This window comes from Haliotis asinina, chromosome 2, assembly GCF_037392515.1.
Source record: "Haliotis asinina isolate JCU_RB_2024 chromosome 2, JCU_Hal_asi_v2, whole genome shotgun sequence".
Classification (NCBI taxonomy): Eukaryota; Metazoa; Mollusca; class Gastropoda; order Lepetellida; family Haliotidae; genus Haliotis; species Haliotis asinina.
This window is the reverse complement of record NC_090281.1, coordinates 37,138,655-37,157,923: the sequence shown is the minus strand read 5'-3', so window position 1 is coordinate 37,157,923 and position 19,269 is coordinate 37,138,655. Positions and strand designations below refer to the sequence as shown.

Here is a 19,269-nt window from a genome sequence, read left to right as displayed (position 1 = left end):
CGGGAACGTCGTGTTCTTCATAATACAGAAGATGGCACCCAGACATCTACCCCTTTATGTGCACTAATGACTGTGTATTAATGTTCTGTCACCTACACGTGTTTGACATGTAGGATGGCGGTACTTACTGAACCCGCTTTATACCACAGGGATCCGTTAACTTCAAGATCGGAGTGCTGTATGTTCGTGAGGGGCAGACAACTGACGATGAATTCTACAGTAATGGTAAGTGTCTTCATTGTCATCATACCATATGGAATATCATACTGCACCGAGACACAAGGAACATCTACAGGCAGCAATATAAATTGAACATTCCCTAAATATGACAGTTTCTTTGTGGTATTATGCGCCACGTATTATGCGCAATTCAGCGAAACACCCCACACCCCCACAAAGAGCTGGGACTTCTGTGATCCACGTTCGTATCCCACAGACGACAGCGATTGTGTAAAATAATTTCAACGGGGCGCTGTACCGTCAAATTAACTAAATTTCCTCTCCTGTAACTTGTATGTGAGAAGCAATAGTCACGACACTTCCTCTTGAGAGATGCACTGTAAATAGATGTGCATTAACGTTCTCGAGTCCCTGACGAAGTTAATCGAAACCTTGGGAGATGTTGTTAGATTTGAACCGCTATGTGAACATAACGGGTAAACAGGAATAATCAATGGGAACAGCAGACCTTTACCCTCGTCGGCATGGTAACGTTTCCAGCACATCCAGTCAGAGGATGCATATATAATTAGGGCAAAAAAGACGTTTATTGGATGCCGATTGGTCCTTCTCGTATGGATGAAGCGGTATTGGAATTTGACAGGCGAGTCCAAGAGAGTCTGTATAAGTAGAGAACGTCTGTGCAAGAGTCTGGTCGGTTTTACTCCCCTCAGAAAAAAAATCCTGTTCCTGGGAAGAATTGTTAAAATTATATAAAAGGAGCTCTGAAGACCCAAACCAGTGTGGAAAGGGTAACATGTCTTGCGCTTCAGGTGGCACCGTCATTTACAGAACTTGCCTAAGATGAAAGCCTTTAATCGCTCATTCCTCCAAACGTAGTGATAACTTACAACTATTATTTGATTTCGTTAGGTTTACGACATAATTTTGGCGCACCCAGGCTTTCATTGATAATACCTTTGTACGGAAGCCTTTGGCGTCTTGAAGTACTTCACAACGACAAAATCCTCTGACGTTTCGCCTGCTGGAATTCGCCATTGATGCCATGCATTGTCGTGAGTCGTGATAACATCCCCTTAGCTGCTAGAGTGTATTGCTTGCTGCACGTAGCCGCCTTGTGACAGACATATGATTTTTTACACCGTTGTTTTGAATCACGTACATGCTTGTGTGTGCATAAATGTAAATGAAATCAATGCAGGCAAGGGAATACTCTGTAAATACCAGCAAGCCGGAGAACACAGGAAATCGATAAGCGTTCTATCGGATTTCATCATGGCATCATCGTCACTATGGGATTGTATTAGGTTGCTTTGTTTTATCATGGAATAGGACATTTGTAGACCAATACAGCGTCTCCTGTGTGTACACGTGGCGATGTGGTTTAAAGTCTTATGTTGGTTTTAGTAGAGCTGTGCGGTGTATCCTACGAATCAAAAGTAAATCCCTGGTACAGGTTATGGATCCACTTCCGGTGACTGATGTATTGTAGGACTATTGTTCTGGTGACTGATGTATTGAAGGACTATTGTTGGGATATATTAAAACGAAGCGTCACAACGCGCATAGCAATCATCTGGGCGGACGTGCCAAAGAGCGATTGGCAAGAAAGATAAGGGTACGTGAAAGTGACACGTCTAGAGGCAAGTGATAATATAAGAGACGGGCGATATGCAACGCGTTAAGGGGCGCGTGATGGTAAGGGACGCGTAGCGGCATAAGGCCTATCAGAGACACGTGAAAGCGGTGCGATAAGGAGGCGCGTGATAGGATAGACAGTCGTATGTGAAAGCTACGCGATAAGGAGGCACGTGAAAGTATAGGCAGTCGTATGTGAAAGCGACGCGATATGGAGGCGCGTGATAGGATACACAGTCGTATGTGAAAGCGACGCGACAAGGAGGCGCGTGATAGGATAGACAGTCGTGTGTGAAAGCGACGCGTCAATGAGGCGCGTGATAGGATAGACAGTCGTGTGTGAAAGCGACGGGATGAGGTGGCGCGTGATAGGACACCCAGTCGGATGTGAAAGCGACGCGACAAAAACACGTAATGATATTAGAGGCGCGCAGTGATAGGAGAGATGGACGTTAAAGCGACGCTCAAAGGAGAGGTTAAAAACAACAGTGCCAGACGTTGAAGCAACGCCTCCAGAGGCGCATAACACAAAGAGGGACGAATATGAAAGTGAGGCGTTAAGGAACCCATGGCAAGTCAGACGGACGCGATGTGGAACTCGAGACGAATTCGGATAAAAAAGCGATGTTTTCTGTCAAGGGTGACAGGAATGTCGTGACGAGAGAAGGGACGTATGGTGGGGGATACATGGGAGCGATTTGGCGTTAGACGCGAGATACATAGAGGCACCTGACCCTACCAACAAATTGCCTCGTGCATGAGTGATGAAAAAATACCAGCATGGGTAGCAAGATACAAAATAAAACAACCGCGGATATGAGTATTCACATGAACAAACTTAGCATTGTGATTTCTATTTTCAGAGGAAGGGAGTGACTCCTTTGAGAATTTTATAAGTCTTCTTGGTGACAGAATATCCTTGAAAGGATGGGAGAAGTTCAAGGCGGGTCTAGACGTGAAATGTAAGTACATGTCATATTCGTGGGGTGTGTCTCTGTTTCATTGTCACACGTTTCATCTCTTGATTAATATAAAGTATCACATAGCAGCAGTGTAGATATTCATCCATGTTACCAGTAGCAGCCTAGGGATGACCATGAGTGTATGAATGAGAATAGTTTTACGCCGTTGTATGATTATTTTAGCAATGTTGTGGCGAACAGTTGACTGTATGTACATTTGTTTATGACGACAGATTTCACATGATTCAGTGCAATCATAGCGCTATTTACAATGACATGTTTTAACAGATGAACCATCACTTATTAGTAATATTTGCTTATGTTAATCCATCGAGTTAAACAAATTCTGAATGGAACTTTTATAGAGTACATGTGCGTGTCAGTTTCTCCTTAGTGATGGTGATGAATTAATTTCAGCCGATACAACCGGTGAAGAAAGTGTTTATACAATATATGAAGGACATGAAATCATGTTTCATATATCTACAATGCTGCCTTATTCCAAAGACAACAAACAACAGGTATGTTTATGGAGCGAGCGAGTGAGTGAGGCGATACACAGCATTTTTGTAGTTCAACCGGATGTGAACCTGAGATGAGATTACGCAACAATTTTCGTGGCGACAAAAGGACGTAATTCTTTCAATTTCGGAACCTCCTCTTGTTATTCTGTTTTAAGTGCAAACATGACAGATATCTTTAAATATTGTTTTAAACCGAATAAGGTGCAGAACGCCGAACGGTAGTAAGATAAACGTACATGGCGATAATTCAGGGCCTATTTAAAACAAAAAATAGGTACCATCATATATCTAGATATTCGACTCTTGTAAGTCTGTTTTTGACTTAATACATCCCGAAGTCCTTGCTTATAATATTAATCACTGTTTTAACAAAATATGATAATTAATCATGGGGAGCCTGATATTAAATATTGCGCGACTTTTCTCAAAAAGAACTCAACAAAACACACGCCATCACTAACGGGTATTGTGATTTTTATCCTTGACTCTCATAAGGATTTTTTTCTATTCCCGTTCCAAGTGTACACGTCTTTTTCCATTTCAGGTTGAACGGAAACGCCATGTAGGAAATGATATTGTAAATATCGTGTTTATAGATGGAGATGTGGATAAAGTTCCCAGTTTTAAGCCTTCCATGATGAAAACAAGATTCACACGTATCCTTCGCTTCGGTCACTTTCATTGACATCGGCACACACGTTAAACGTGTTGCCATAATTTCGCACGGTAGTTGAAAATGGCCTGCTTCCAGGTGAGATTTCTCAATGTGCAATGTGGGTATGGGATCCGGATAACCACACAGAGACTGTGTTGAAAAAGCCTACCTTAACTTAATTAACGCAACAATTCATTTCAGTCATTTCTTATAAATGATTACCACAATTAAAACTTCATTCAACATTGCAACACAGCCTGGTTCCCTTGATCTTTTGCGCCTGCGCAACCGCTCCGACAAATTCGGAGCGTTAGCGCAGGTGTAACAGACACTGTCGGAGCGTTAGCGCAGGTGTAACAGACCAAGGGAACCAGGCTGCATTGCAACATTGCAATATAAGCCCGTTATTTTATCAAGAGCAAGTAGTCTGGCAGTAGGTGTGACCTAATTTCTTGTACTGAAACACAACCGAAAAACACCTCTTTGTTTAGCCCACTTGTGTGGAAATACCCTGCAATGTGTTCACTTTATTATGAAAATAGATGCGATGGTATACAGTGGAAGCTGTCTACACTGGTACTTATCGGGACTGACGAATCAATCAAGTTGAGACAATGTGCCGGACTGTAGAGGGGGTGATAAGTGTACAAGCCACGGACTGGACTGAGATTGTGCGCCGGTGTTGAGCACTTGCCGGATTGGACAGATGCCGACTTAGATAGGATTTACTGTATACCTTTTTCGTGAAAGGTGACGTCACGAGTTAATAGATTCAAATTTTGAGATTGATTTTGTGCTAAAATGATTAAGGTTGTGCGTTGTTGACGTTGTTGACGCAGTATTTACAGAGCGCAGCCATATAACTGAATGAAGCTAAACTCACTCATTGCAATTACATGTGCCAACCACGTAAACGAGCCTGACCACCTGATCCTACTTGTCGGTTCTAACAACAAGCAAGGGTAACTGAAGATCAGTTCGTCACTTGTATGTGAAATGTAGAACACATCAAATGAACAGCAACTGGGAAGATCGAAAACACGTCGTTCTTGTCACTATTTAAGGCCTTTTTGTGTCGATAACTTCATTATTTCCCAACAAATCTGACAATTATACGTTTAATTCTGACGTTAATAACAAGTAACTCAGCAAATATAATCATTCATATTTTGATATTTTCATAATACAGCAAACATGTGCAGCACAATACGCCCGGTTCCTGATTCTGTGTTGTAGTAAGACGCTGGACTGTTTTTTCCCGATGGAAATTCGTGACATCCACTGAGGCCTCCCGTGTATCTATCACTGTCTAATCTGATGGTGACGTTTGTCGTTGCTTAACGCCGCAGGGAAAACAAACCAGTTCACATCCGACAACAGCAGCGAAGCATTTCCGATTTAATAATACGATTACTGCGTACATGTCATGACTTTTCACAAACAATCATGGGCAACCAACTCATCTCACAGTTGGAGGACTTGAATTTCCGAAACTGAATTTCGGGAATAACATTAAATCGTTGTGCTAGATGAATTGCCGACGCTCTGCCTACAAAAAAGGGAAAATCAATTGAGAGGATTTAGTGTTGTTGGGTAAATATCGATTTTACAGCCTTTGAAAACCTGAACTAGGTGCGGGTACTTTTTTTTTGACGCTCAGCAACTTTTTTACCTCTGACGAGCCTGGCACACACAGTGTATGCTGTTAAATAGTATGGAGAAACGGTGACGTTTCCGGTCATACTGGTTTTCCAGCTACCCATGTTTGTCCCAAGAGACAACAAACAGGATCGGGTACTCACCCCTGCTGGTGCATCTCATCATAATATGTGTAGATCGACCCTACTGATGTCAGTGACCGTCAGTCGGTCACCATATATTTGAAATATTGCTAAGACTGGCGTTAAAACAAGCAAACATTCATAGAAACAATTCCATGGCCAGTGAAAGGCATCCGCTGCGTTATTGTACATTGCCTTAAATAGAAGACAAATGAACTTCCTGGAACAGTCTTTCTATGGCTTTCCAAGATTGAATCCAAAGTACCTTGACTTGAACAGATATCTTTGCTGTTGTAATGTACAATAAAGACAACGATAGTTACAGGTAAGTTACGTGGGTATAGTGGATATTTAAATACTTACCTTTACGTTATATGTTCGTAAAATATATACCCCTTGGAAAAGAAATTATTAACCCACAATAATGGACACATAGAACAAATAGTCCCTGTGTTACATGCTGTTGGCAGACTAAATGCACTAACCAGAAACATGGATAGATCGAATGATACAAGCGGTCACTGTTACTGTATGCTGGCAGGCCAACTGCACTATATAGAAACATGTATATATCAAAATGAGACAAGCCGTCACTGATACTTTCTGTTTGCAGACTAACTGTGTTTTCGGAGGAGTCAGTTCCTCTTTTCGGTCCTCCCCTTCCGTCTCCTCCTGTCTTCTACAACCACCAGGAATTCAGAGACTTCCTCCTCGTGAAATGTACGTAATGTGTAACCCCCCATTCCTTTTACAACAGTCAGATAAGTCCTGCGTACACTACGTGTGCATATATATTACATTTCGAATGCTTTACTATGGCCTTATGTTGTAAACTTTTAAAAAATCAACTTTGGAACAACAGTCGTATTCGGTTGCTTGAAATCGCAGTTGAATGAATGAATGAATGAATGGATGAATGAATGAATATAATTTTGCTTACACACTGGTGGGAGAGAAAACATTTTTCTACAAGCATTTGATTTATTTTTTTATTTTTCACACACTACAAAAAGTCAGTAATTATTAATATGCAATGGAAATGCACATCTTGTTTAAGTCGTTGCATTGTTCAAAGACGGGTTTATGGTGAAAACAAAATTACGTGATATTTTCAGATGGCTGTTTAGGATATTTCATTGTCCCATAAAGCATAATGTGTGTTGTTCTACAGTGATAAACGGCGAAAAGGCTGCTGTCAATAACCCACTGTTTGCTCAAAAGAGGGAGAGGACACTGGAGATGTTGATACGGAACCTGTACCAGGATTACATGTCCGAGTCAAACAAGGTATCAACACTTTAGTTTAGTTTAGTTTAGTTTAGAATACGCCACAACTACTAATAAATTATTCATGACGGTTGTAGAATACTATCAATGAACCATCGCTGCTTATGTAAGCCTGTTATAGTGAGAGGTCAATGAATTACTATTACTATTAGAATTCAGTTATGGAGAGCTAGTGCCGGTGCACTGACGTTGCTCATGTAAGCCAGCTGTTGAACTGACATTTAGCCATAGAAACACAGTTATCATATTTGATTACGCAAAAACTATTATATTGTTCATCTACTTATCAAGTGGAAATCGAGCCATTAACAGCTCTTTGTGTAGGCTTAGAACTGAGGTATTCTAGACATGCGAAGTCATTCTAGACTTAAGTAGTGCTCTTATTTTATTTATTCTCAGTGGTGTAGCTGACTTACTAGCCTGTTATATAGAGCGGATTTCAGTTGACCGTTACTGATAGTTTAAGCCTGATGTAGAGAACTGATGTCAGACTGCCGCATGGTACCGAACCGATGCCGTCGACCATTATGACGTATGTCATCTGTGATAGAGACTACGTGATCGTGTACCACGAAGATTCATGCCATCCCGTTATATACAGCTACGACAAATGTGTGTATATATACCGATAAAGCTAATGCTAGCATGTGACAGACATTTTGGTAAGTTTTGTTGATGTACCGTATTGACTAATGCCCGTATCCGATAGACCGCGTGTATTTATATAACGCTAGAGATAAGGCGTCAATGTACCTCTACGAGTAATGCAAATACGTGGCAGACCATTTATCAATGTACAACTATGATTAAGGCAAGCATGTGCATGAAAGTGCCACTCCGACTGAACATGTTACCCTTTCAGTGGTTCTGTAATGGCGATATGGTGTTCAGATAGACCGAGCCATTACAAATGAATTGTTTTCGACATCTGCAAGCTCGATTAGAATATTTAGAAAGTCTTAAGAACTTGAAGCATAATTCCTCTAACATGAAATGTGATACTGGCGAGTGCTCTCGCGTATCAGTAGAAGATGATAAACGTGAAGATGTTAGATGGAGACGTTGCCAGCGGATTAAGTAGTATTACACTACATCAACTAGCCCATGGCAACGCACACTCCATACACTCGCCAACGTCATCGTCATTTACAGACTGCACCGGGGTCAGATCTGCTCCTCTTCTATTCTCCCATTGTCATGGAGACTAATAGTGTTGAAATCGCCATCTCTCTCTCCACTTAGCTGACTGTTTCCAAACCAAACAGATATTTATTTGAGGTGGCTGGTGATAACTCACGCGGCATACTGTTTTGTTTGAGGTGGCTGGTGATAAGGCCACGCAGCTTACTGTCTAAAGGATGATGTAACTGTCTCTGATCATTACGGGGCTCTTATTGACAAGTCTGTTTTTGACCTTTCTGTTGAGGATCCGAATTACAAAACTCGCGTCCATCATTGCCAATATTCGAAGACTGTCCGTCATTATGCTCAGTGAATGTTATGGAGCAGCAAGGTTTAACGACACAAAATAAAGGAATCCAGTTAATCCGAAATTAACGGATTTATTCTTTCGCGGGTGAGCTCTAACTGCATATATTTATGGCCACCCTTGTCTTATACTCAGTAGCTTGCTGCTAGAGTTGCGCTCGTTCGGTGAAGCTGAAACCTATTTTGAGATTTGAGATTTGAGATTCTGAATGATGATGTTTTCAGATCGATGTATCAGCACTGTATCCGTGCTAAGTCGCATCATTTGCTCACCCGCTCCATGGTTTTTGTTTTGTTTTGTTTTGTTTTTTGTTGTTGTTTTTGTTTTTGTTTTTTGTTTGTTTGTTTTTTTATCATAATAGTCTGAATTTCTTGATAATAGTCACGGTTTGATAACGTTTTCGTCCATTCCAATATTCTTTATCATACCTTTTTTGTCCGTCAGTTTACGTTTTTCTGATATATCCTAGTTTCGCTTCGTGTCCATGTGCATCATGCTTAAAGAAACTGTTTTATTATTAATTGAATTCTCATTGGAATTGTCAAATTCAATCACACTTCCTACAAATTAATCCGATAAAAACTCACGGCCACACATCTCAACGATAATAGAGACTGCTAAAATGTCACAACTTTGGCACCTAATTTCCATGACTTTTAAAAATATTGTTTTTACATTTCCCCATGGAACACCAGTTATAATTACAACTCGTATTGTGATTCCCGCTATGCGTCACCATGAGAGTTGATTCACAGACTTAAGTTGCGCAAATGGCACATCAGAAGCCAAAGCTAACTTAATAAATCATTTTAATTGTTAAATTTAATTAGTCAGATGAACCCAGCCAGTGTTTTTGTCTTAATGTCATATTTTTTTCTTTATCTGAGTCTGCAACTGAATGTAATAAAAAAATCGAATGCACTCTCATTACCAGTAGTCTTCAAAAGGACACTTCAAATCCATAGATTAGTTCTATAGTGAGCAAAAATATGTCAAGAATATTAAATGTGTTGCGAATATCTTTTATGGGATTTGGTATGCTGTGCCCACTTCTATAATATTTCCCAAAACATCTTCCATTTATTAGGCTTAAAATATATTCTTTTATAAACTATAACTGTTGACGGTTTGTGGGATGGGAATATAGAAAGTGGATCGAACTCATGGTGTGAAATGTTTTATTCCAGTCGATATAATTTCGGCTTTAATTAAACAACCACGGCACACTTATGGCAACTGACAATATATCAAGAACACACATTGTCCTGACTTCTACATTTGCGACCACTGTTTGTGTATTTGTAAACTATCGCAACTTTCATTTTCTGTTCACTTCAAAACCAAAGTAATCTACATGTAGAGTACTCAACTAAGACACATTCTTGACTCTTCAACCGGTGCATTCTCAAGTGTCTCCTGCCCTTTAAGTGAACTTACTGAAGTATGTGCAGCGCTCAAGGGAGGGCTTCCGTGCCAGGATTGTCATGTCGTTCGTTGTTTTCGTATCACTGTCCAGGTTCTCAGAATTGTCATTTCTTGTCAACAGAATAATATGCTGTATCGAAGGGCATTCAGTGACGTCATCCAGGACGTCCACGGCTCGCGCCGGAAGGAGGACGCACGTAGAGCTGAATTCGTGCTTGTTGGTCAAGTAGGTACTTCCGGTCAGACTTCTGGCTGGACTATCACGATACCGAACTTGTCTAGGACTACAAGTTGATGTGGTGATACAGTTTATCTACATCTGATATGACATTTAGCAGCAGCCTGTCTCTTTGTCTGAGACACATGATAGGTCTGCGATGTGACCTGCATATGTGACATGATCTTAATCTGTCATGTAAGCTTCATCCGTGACTTAGGGGCGCTGAGGTAGTCTAGTGGTTAAAGCGTTCGCTCATCTCGCGGAAGGCCCAGGTTCAATTTCCCACATGGATAAAATGTCTGAAGTCCAAATCTGGCGTTTCCCACCGTGATATTGCTGGAGTATTGCTTAAAGCGGCGAAAAACGCAATTCACTCACTCATCTTGACCTGTGTCAAGTGACAAGTTTCATTTGCAGGCAGTAGATAATGTCATATTAGAAATTGCGATAGTGCGTGTGTGCAGTTGGAAAAGCATTCACGGGTAGTCCTGAGGCAGATAATTTGCAAACTGATGTACGAATTGCTTGAATAAAACATGCTGGGATGTCATTTTTCTGACCCCTGTTTTCGTGGATCACTCCCGTATATTGACAGACCGCCTTCATACAAGTGATATTTATATCGTTGTGTGCGTTGCTAATCAACAAGCAGAGAAGCCCACATCATATAGAAATAAGTGATTAAGAATGAGGAGTCGTTAATAACATGCAATATGTGTGCCTCTTATATCATGCTTTTACCTCAGGGTCTGAAAGTGAAAACAATCGAGAAAGGCGATGCTCCCACAAGTCTCATCACATCCGGTTTGTCAAGTCTACTTCGGCGAGAGGTGAGATCCCAGCTTTTATATCGCTGTGTTACTGAAATATGCAGAGAAAAAATATACGTTATGTTATATCTATTATCATACCATCAAATAAGGTGATAAGACTGTGAACTCCGGCAGCATGTGCTTGATGTAAGAGGCAGTTATACAGTTATACATTTCAGCTTTTTCCAAACTGCGTAGATCGATGTTCATTATGTCAGTCACTTGATTGCTTGACCCAGACTGGATTATTTACACAAGGCGCCGTGATATCCGTTTAATATTGCAAAGCGCGGCATCAAGCTACAACTAATTAGCAAAACGGTTGCCAAAATAGATTCAACGATGGAATTTAACCCAGCTGTGGAATATATATTTTACCATTTGTTTCAGCCCTGGGATCCCCAGAAGTGTTACAGCGAGTTTGCTCATCACATCATCTGTGGAGATTCGTGGGGTGAGTGAAAGGGGGTTTGAAATGTTTCAGATTCAAACCAGAGAAAATCAGTATAATGAAAATTCCGTTCAAATGCATTCTTTCCAAATTTCTCGCTTCACTGGGCGTGTGATTCCTATTTTTCTGGAGAGAGTACTATTTAAAATTAAGATTTAAACTGATTCAAAATTTTGAAATGACTGTTTACTAGAGGAACACTTGTGGAACAATTTACGATGATCTAAAATTAGATTTGAATTCTCCGTTATCCTATGTCAGTGTTTTCTGAAACGTAGATATTTCAGCTACTCAAAAGCCCTCAGACCTACTGCACAGTCTACACAATCGTATATTATACACACTCAAGAAACAATACGCTTTCTTGGTACAAATGCGCAGACAGTATACATGGTCGGGATTTCAATGTCTTTAGTATTTGAATTGTTTACCTGTAGTGACAACTTGTGTGGATGGACGTAATACTTGTTACTGTATCAAAATGAACAATTTTACATTTCAACATGATAAATGTATACAGTTATGAACTTAAGTTACAAATACGCAAGTTTGGAGACATTGACTTGATTAATATGGAATCATCGACTAAAGGATCGATCACACTTACCTTAGTTGAGAATTAGGTTTAGACTCTGGTCTGCGAAATTGAACAATGGATTAGAAATGCTTGTTTAAATGTGAATTTTTAGCAAATACTGGCAGATATGTTTGTATGAATTTTAAACTTTGTTTGTCGAACTCATTAATATCTAGGTCTTTGTGTTGTATTATTTGTAGATCATTAATATGTATATGGCAATACTGACACCTGTCAATCACTGTCTTGTAGGTGACAAATTGATCATCTCCACTGAATCGGGAATCATGGTGCTGGAGGGTGTGTATCTTGTTCCGTCAATGTGTCACATATGTGACACGAACTGTCCACGGACGTGATCACATAAAAGGCTTAACACGTTTCCTTAAGAACCCCTTGTGTACATATGTTCAGCCACGAATGTGTTTCCTGTGATCAATCTGCAAAGCAAAATGTCTTGTAAATGCAACGCAGTTCCTTAGGAAAGTGGATCCAAAACAAACGAATCCCAACAAAAGCTCACTAATGACAACTTCCTCAAATCACTGAAATTAAGAAGAGGTGTGTATGAATGTGCAGCCTAATATTCTGTTATTACCTATTTACCCGAGCGCTGAACATTACGTTCAGTCTCAGTCTTGATCCGTGGTATTACGTGTTTAGTGTTTGCGTATTTCGTGATCATATCAAATGACGAATAATCGATTTATTCATATTAAAAGGTGATTCAGCATTCGCATAATAAATTGCGGAGAGAAATATTCAGAATCATTAATACACATATGATCTAAACAGTGTGACGTCATATTCATTGTTTTGTATATTGAATATTTCAGAGGGGCTTCAACCACGCATCATCTTTGAGAAGACAGTTTCTGTCCGGCAACTAAGTGTTGTAGAAGCTCATGGGCTACTTATCATGAGGACCGAGAAAGGTATTGAACGTTTGACGTGGACATGCAATCACTACACGAATTATATGCCTATTCACTTGGAAAATACTTGTAAAAATAATCCGTGAACAACAGAGCATAATCTCGAGGAAATCGATACTTTCATCAAGTCTCGTGTGCATATATATCGTATATATATATATATTTTTTAACATTCTGAAATGTGTCCGTCGGCTCTAGTATCAGTTGAAACAACTCTCAATATTATCTTCCTGATGTCATATTTAGTCATGTACCTGTGTATAATTACACCAGCTATTCCGGACATATTAATCCGGACACCCTAATAGTGCGAGCCCAGTTATTCCTTACGTAGGAGGGCTTAGATTTTCGAGGCTCATTTAGCGCTACGATAGTCGTAAGTTAATGTATTGCATATACAACTATCTTAGCGCAAGGAGAACTTCGAAAATCAAGGTCCAGGTCCAAAAATGCGAAGGGAAATAACTCCATATCCATGACTAACAAATCCTAAAGAAAATCATAGTCCGGATTAACAGGATGTACAGTGTTTGTGGGCTACATGCTTCCGCTGCTGTATCACATGTTATTTAACTATTTAATTATTCTCTACACACCGTAACCATTTACCATAAAGGCAAAATAAATTACCACTCTACGTATTCTATTCTATGTGAGAGAATCACACGGTAGTTAAAACACCAGGAGACACTCGATGTGTTGTTAAGTTTGAAGAAACCTGCAGATCATTCAGAAGCATAAACATTTATATTGGATTTCGTTCCTCAGGCAAAGACGGAAAAATCAACGTTTTTCGCCTAACGGATTTTGAGGGTGAACAGAACGAATCCATCACGCGCACGAAGTCTGAATGTCGTGAACACAAGCTGGAGAGAACAAAAGGTAAAACTGAAATTTGTTTGCTTGTTTTCTTGTTTAACGCCGCACTCAGCTATATTTCAGCTATGCGAGGTGGTATGTAAATACTCGAGTCTGCACCACACGATCAAGTGATTGGTATCAGCATCATCGATCTACATAACTGGGATACGAAGACATGTGTCAACCAAGTCAGTGAACATGACCACCCGACCCCGTTAGTTGTGTCTCACGACTTTCATGAGTTGTTGAACACCAGTCTAACCAAAATCTTTGTGTTATGAACGATAGTGAATAGTACATGCACAGTATATGCCAGGAGCCCGATCCACATTTACCCGTAGCTCTCCGTCATTCGTAAGCATATGATAAACTATATAGTTACGATCTATCGTAACATTACGAACACTTTGTGGATCGGAGCCTACGCTTACAGGTGCTTCCCAGAGGTACCCTAATCCTGGACAAGCACGGAGTGATGAAGATCAATTTTCTTAACGAGCTTTCACTTGAGCTGATTTCATTGAATGTGTTAGTGACACGCACACAACTCGCTCATAACATAAAAAAATCCTTTCAATCCATGAGGATGTTTTTGAAAATTGCTGTGATCATCATCAGTTTATTGCATGTTGTCATTATGACCATGTGATACCTTTAATTGCGTTTTAACACTATTACTAAAACTGACAATCTCCAATACGCCATACACCCGTGTAGCTTCAAATATATTTTATCGATTACAATCCGAGTATATCGCGAATCTCGTTTTTCACATACTCCTGTGCCAATACCAAGCCAGATTCATGAACCACATATGAACTTATTAACATTTATCAAGACCTTAGCAAACGATATGGAATCATATGTGACCTTTTATAGATATAATATACTGTCCCTTATACATTCATCCCTCGAATTCACCCACAATACAACATTGTCCTCACAGCCCCTTGAAATCGCCCACGATCCAATATCAGTCACAATCCCTTGAAACGATCACGGTACAATGCTATCCGCTAAAATCCATTGAAATCACCCACAATCCCAAGACATCCACCACAATCCTCCGCAATCACCCGGAACACGATTACATCCATCACAATAACTTGAGATCATCACAATATCATCCAACGTATTTCCTTGAAATCGCTCACAATCAAATGATATTCGCCTCAATCCCTGACATTCACCCAATCCCTGACATTCACCCACAATCCGATGATATGCCTCACAATCCTTTTAACGCACCAACTAACATGATATCACTCGCCCAGTATAAAATCATTTCGATTGTCCTTAAATCTATTATATGCTCTCAAGCCCTGAAATCGCGTACGCTGATACGTCAATACGTTACATCAGCTGCAGTCCAACTGTTATCTCACGTACCTGCCTTTACATCTTTATACTAATGCCTATTGTGTTTTCCCCAGGGTGCCATCTTTACTCGCTCAGCAAGCCCGGGGGTAGTCATCTCCGGATGGTGGTTGCAGTTGCCAAGCGACTGTTAGTATTTCACTGGAAGCACTCTGCTGCCTGGTCCGCCTGGTGCCCTTCCGTTGACCTTGACACGATAGATGGCTTCACCTTCATCAGGGTATGTTCTTGCTGTACCAGACCTAATACGATTACCGCTACTGTTGACGCTGGTAAAGTACACATGCGCCGTCATCCTATTACAAGTGATTTCCCGGGCATCTGGGAAGCCGAATGGGTGATCGAAATGGATCGTCTGAGGTGATGTTAAATAGGATTTATCCACAACGTTGCTTGGGTCAGGAGTTCAAGTACAAGTCGGCTCTCTGGGTGTATGAAAGGTGTTGAAATAATATACTGATATTGTGAGTGTGTGTATGTGTGCGTGTGTGTGTGTGTGTGTGCGTGTGTGTGTGTGTACGTGTGTGTGTTTGTGTTTGTGTTTGAACAGTGAGTGAGTGTATGTGCGCACGTGTGCCTGTCTGAGTAAGTGAGTGAGAGTGTGTCTGGCGGGTATGCATGCGTGCGTGTGTGCGCATGTGTGGTAGTGGTAGGGTGGCCAGGTGGGCTGTGTATTAAGTGGGGACGGTTTCGGTGATGAATGAGACGGCGGGAGTGAACTGTGAATATCAGTTTATCCAGCAGAATAAGTATGGGTGGACAGTTACTTTCTGGCGTCAACGTTCTGTAAAAATTGACAAAAACCTGACGAACGGGTTGTTGAGTGTAATGAGAAAATATACAGTAACACTGACTAAGTCCAGCCCTCACCATCTATTATCTGAAAACCACCATTCAATGATACTGGGCGCGGTTGGGCAGCCTTGTGGTTAAGGCGTTCGCTGGGAAAATCAGGGTTCGATTCCCCACGTGGACACAATGCGTGAATCACATTTCCGGTGTCCACCGTGATGTTGCTGGAATATTGCTAAAAGCGGCGTGAAACTAAACTCACTCACTCACTGAAAGATAAAAAATAATGGTGTAAAATATAGCTGCAAAAAGTTATCTAGAAACTCTCGTATCTCCTATTTTGTACGTCACGGATAAAAATGAGTGAACGAGATGACGTTAGCGTCGTTTTAGGAACACTCCGCCATATCTCGACTGACATAAGACAAAAGAAATCATGAAAATCCAGTCCAGCGTGACATAGCACCGCTTTAGTCACGAGACTATTCCTTTGGGAAAACCAATATGTCAGCTTGTATTTTTATATCCTCCAAAGATTCGCTTAGCTGCTGCCTGTTTGGAGCGATAGAAAAGTAACTCTGTTACCGTAATTTCATCAGGGAGACAGTGAAGTCAATGATGGATAAACAGACGCCAAGGAGGCTCTGGTAAACACTTTCTACGATCAATGCCTGCGGCGTTAAAGGACAGCCACAAAACGACTCTGTGAACAAGAAGGATATACAACCATAATCTGTCGATAATTATATACAGTGATCCAATTTCCAAAATTGTTTGTAAACTAATATTATGATTTATAAATATGAATAAGGATTGAGCAAAGCGTTTTATGCCATGGCTGCCAAATCCGGAAATCGATTTTCCTCGAGGACAAAACTAAATAATTACTGATCGTATTTAAGTTCGCCAGTAATAACAACACGTCTGATAACGAAACTGCACATGTTAGTGTTTGAACACACATCTCATGCGATACACGAATTTACTGGTATGTTAGTAATGAGATTTTCATGAGTTTGTACACATATAACCAGTGTTCAGATTTGCTCAGGGTAGATAACAGTGTATGACCGGTCTTTTAGCCTAAGGCGTCGCTGTACACACTTGACAGGAGAGGACCCGTTAATGGGTCGTCGAATCCTGGCGTCTCCCGTATGATAATACTGACTGCGGGCGTGTTACCGTTCTTCCTAAGGATATGCACATGCACTGTCCACATCACCCCCGGGCCTGCCGACCATATTAAGATAACGCATCGGCGGCGTTAAATACTTTCTAAGCGACCAGGACTATAACCTTGCATGGGTGCTTTCAACACACAGTTTTGACAACAATGTAACGTTACTCCGAAGTTGGTCCAACATTAAGCTAATTGCAATATTTGTGAGATTTGCTCAGCAATATCTTACTGGTTTTTTTCTTCTTTTTCTTTTTTTAATAGGAATTACAAGCTTTTGAAGTTCCGAGCATGATAACGTTGATTGACGGTATGAAGGGAGATAACCACATCTGCATTGGATACAAGAACCAGTATGATCTCATCAATGAGAAGAATGGCGACACCTTGCAGCTGTACCATGTGGAATCGAACAAGGTACGTCTCAATCATACCCAAGCACCTGCCGAGGACTAGGTACTTTAGATTCGCCATGGAATGTTAGCCATAAATCATTTGATAATGTGGAAGGTTCATATGAAGAAAATACAAACAGTTGTTTTAAAGACTGCAAAAAATATTGTGTTCGTTGTTAATGGGACTGGAATACTCGGAGTCCTGATTTGGTCTTAATTTGGGCACGGTATTGTCTTTAATATTCGACAATACCAGGGATTTCGACTCAAGGTCTGTATTATGATGACGTGACGGCTGAGATAACTGCCTCAATAAAGAAGGGCGCCGAGGCAGTTACATCTGAGCATTGGCACACACAACAGTGAAACGTGTGCAGGTAAATGGTTATGATGGACGCTACTTCAGACACTACCTGTTCATTACACGAGGAAGCCAGCCTTGAGGAATCGGGTTATAATTGATCATCAGTAACCCATGCTTGTCGAAAGTGGCGACAAACGAGATGGGGTGGTCAGGATCGCTGATTTGGTTGACAGATGGCATTTCTATCCCTATTGCGGATATCGATGCTAATAATATTGACCACTGGATTGTTTGCTCGATTATTTACAGACCTGGGCCATAGCTGGAATATTGCTGTGTGCGGTAACAAATTCTAACATCACCTAACACGAGGCGAGCGTAACAATTATACCTATTGCCACCGTTTCAGTACCCTCAAGTTCCTGGACAAATAGGGACCAATTACGACTGATTGTGTCCTGGTGTTACATTGGATCTGTCTCTCTTAGGATATTGCTCGATGACTGTGAGTGTCTTTGTTACAGGTGAATTTAGTTGCGGCGATTGACATCTACGAGGATGATGAAGCTGAACTCATCTTATGCTACAACCGTATGTTTCCAAAATACCTTGTATTTTAAACTTCAATCCCCCAACACTGGTGAATGTTCTTAACAGAAAGCACAAGAGATGGCTCAAAGTGCTCTATCAGCATAACATACACAGAGTTTAGTGACACTGTTTTCTTTTCCAAGAGAGGGTCTAAACTATTTCCTCTTTTAACGTAAAATGCCTTCAGAGACTGAATGCAGTCAAACGGTAATGTACAAGCACAGTCTTTCAATGGCCTCTTTAACATCGATCATGAACAGTAAACGTTTGTGTTTTAAGAAGTATAATTATTGTTTTACATCTTAACGTGTGCACTTGATGTCAGAGAATTTGGCGTATTTTCAGTGCATGAAGAAGATAATTCCATGCATCAATCATCCGTCAGTGTAATGACCACGAGTTTTACAAACATTAACATTAGATTAAAACCGTTGCGTTGTACAGACATAATCTCAAATATGAGATGCTTGTTCTTTGGGTTATTGACATTGCCAACTCCTTCTGGAAGGGATATTGAATTTGCCATCGCGTGAAACATATTGACACCGGATCAGTTTGTTGATAACAGCAGGGAGATATTTCGAAAGCGCTAAAACATTTAAAACAAGATTCTGTATCTTTGGGGGAATTGATTAGTTCAATATAACAAAGAAACCTTTCACAGCCATGAAAGTGAAAGTGAATTGTTTTTCTGAAAAACACATGGTAAAAGTTGAAAATGGGAATGGGAGATCATATTTGTCACTGATGCGTCAGATATTGAAACCATTCACCCCACATTTCACGAAGCTGAGAACTTGAGTCTTATTTTACTGTCAAATTTATGTGTGCCTGTT

The 19,269-nt window shown here is 40.6% G+C and overlaps 1 protein-coding gene across 2 annotated transcripts in view; it reads left to right on the top strand.

Moving 5' to 3' along the window:
- LOC137273683 (GTPase-activating Rap/Ran-GAP domain-like protein 3) overlaps positions 1-19,269 on the top strand; it is a 105,399-nt gene that overhangs the window by 74,224 nt on the left and 11,906 nt on the right. For both annotated transcript variants that reach the window (XM_067806480.1, XM_067806479.1), the window contains exons 8-23: positions 150-225; positions 2,682-2,780; positions 3,198-3,301; positions 3,849-3,960; positions 6,020-6,065; positions 6,354-6,460; positions 6,912-7,027; positions 10,063-10,167; positions 10,908-10,991; positions 11,364-11,427; positions 12,254-12,301; positions 12,838-12,936; positions 13,705-13,818; positions 15,231-15,394; positions 17,408-17,560; positions 18,367-18,433. In XM_067806480.1, coding sequence (XP_067662581.1) covers positions 150-225; positions 2,682-2,780; positions 3,198-3,301; positions 3,849-3,960; positions 6,020-6,065; positions 6,354-6,460; positions 6,912-7,027; positions 10,063-10,167; positions 10,908-10,991; positions 11,364-11,427; positions 12,254-12,301; positions 12,838-12,936; positions 13,705-13,818; positions 15,231-15,394; positions 17,408-17,560; positions 18,367-18,433 — 1,558 coding nt within the window. The remainder of the gene's footprint in view (positions 1-149; positions 226-2,681; positions 2,781-3,197; positions 3,302-3,848; positions 3,961-6,019; positions 6,066-6,353; positions 6,461-6,911; positions 7,028-10,062; positions 10,168-10,907; positions 10,992-11,363; positions 11,428-12,253; positions 12,302-12,837; positions 12,937-13,704; positions 13,819-15,230; positions 15,395-17,407; positions 17,561-18,366; positions 18,434-19,269) is intronic.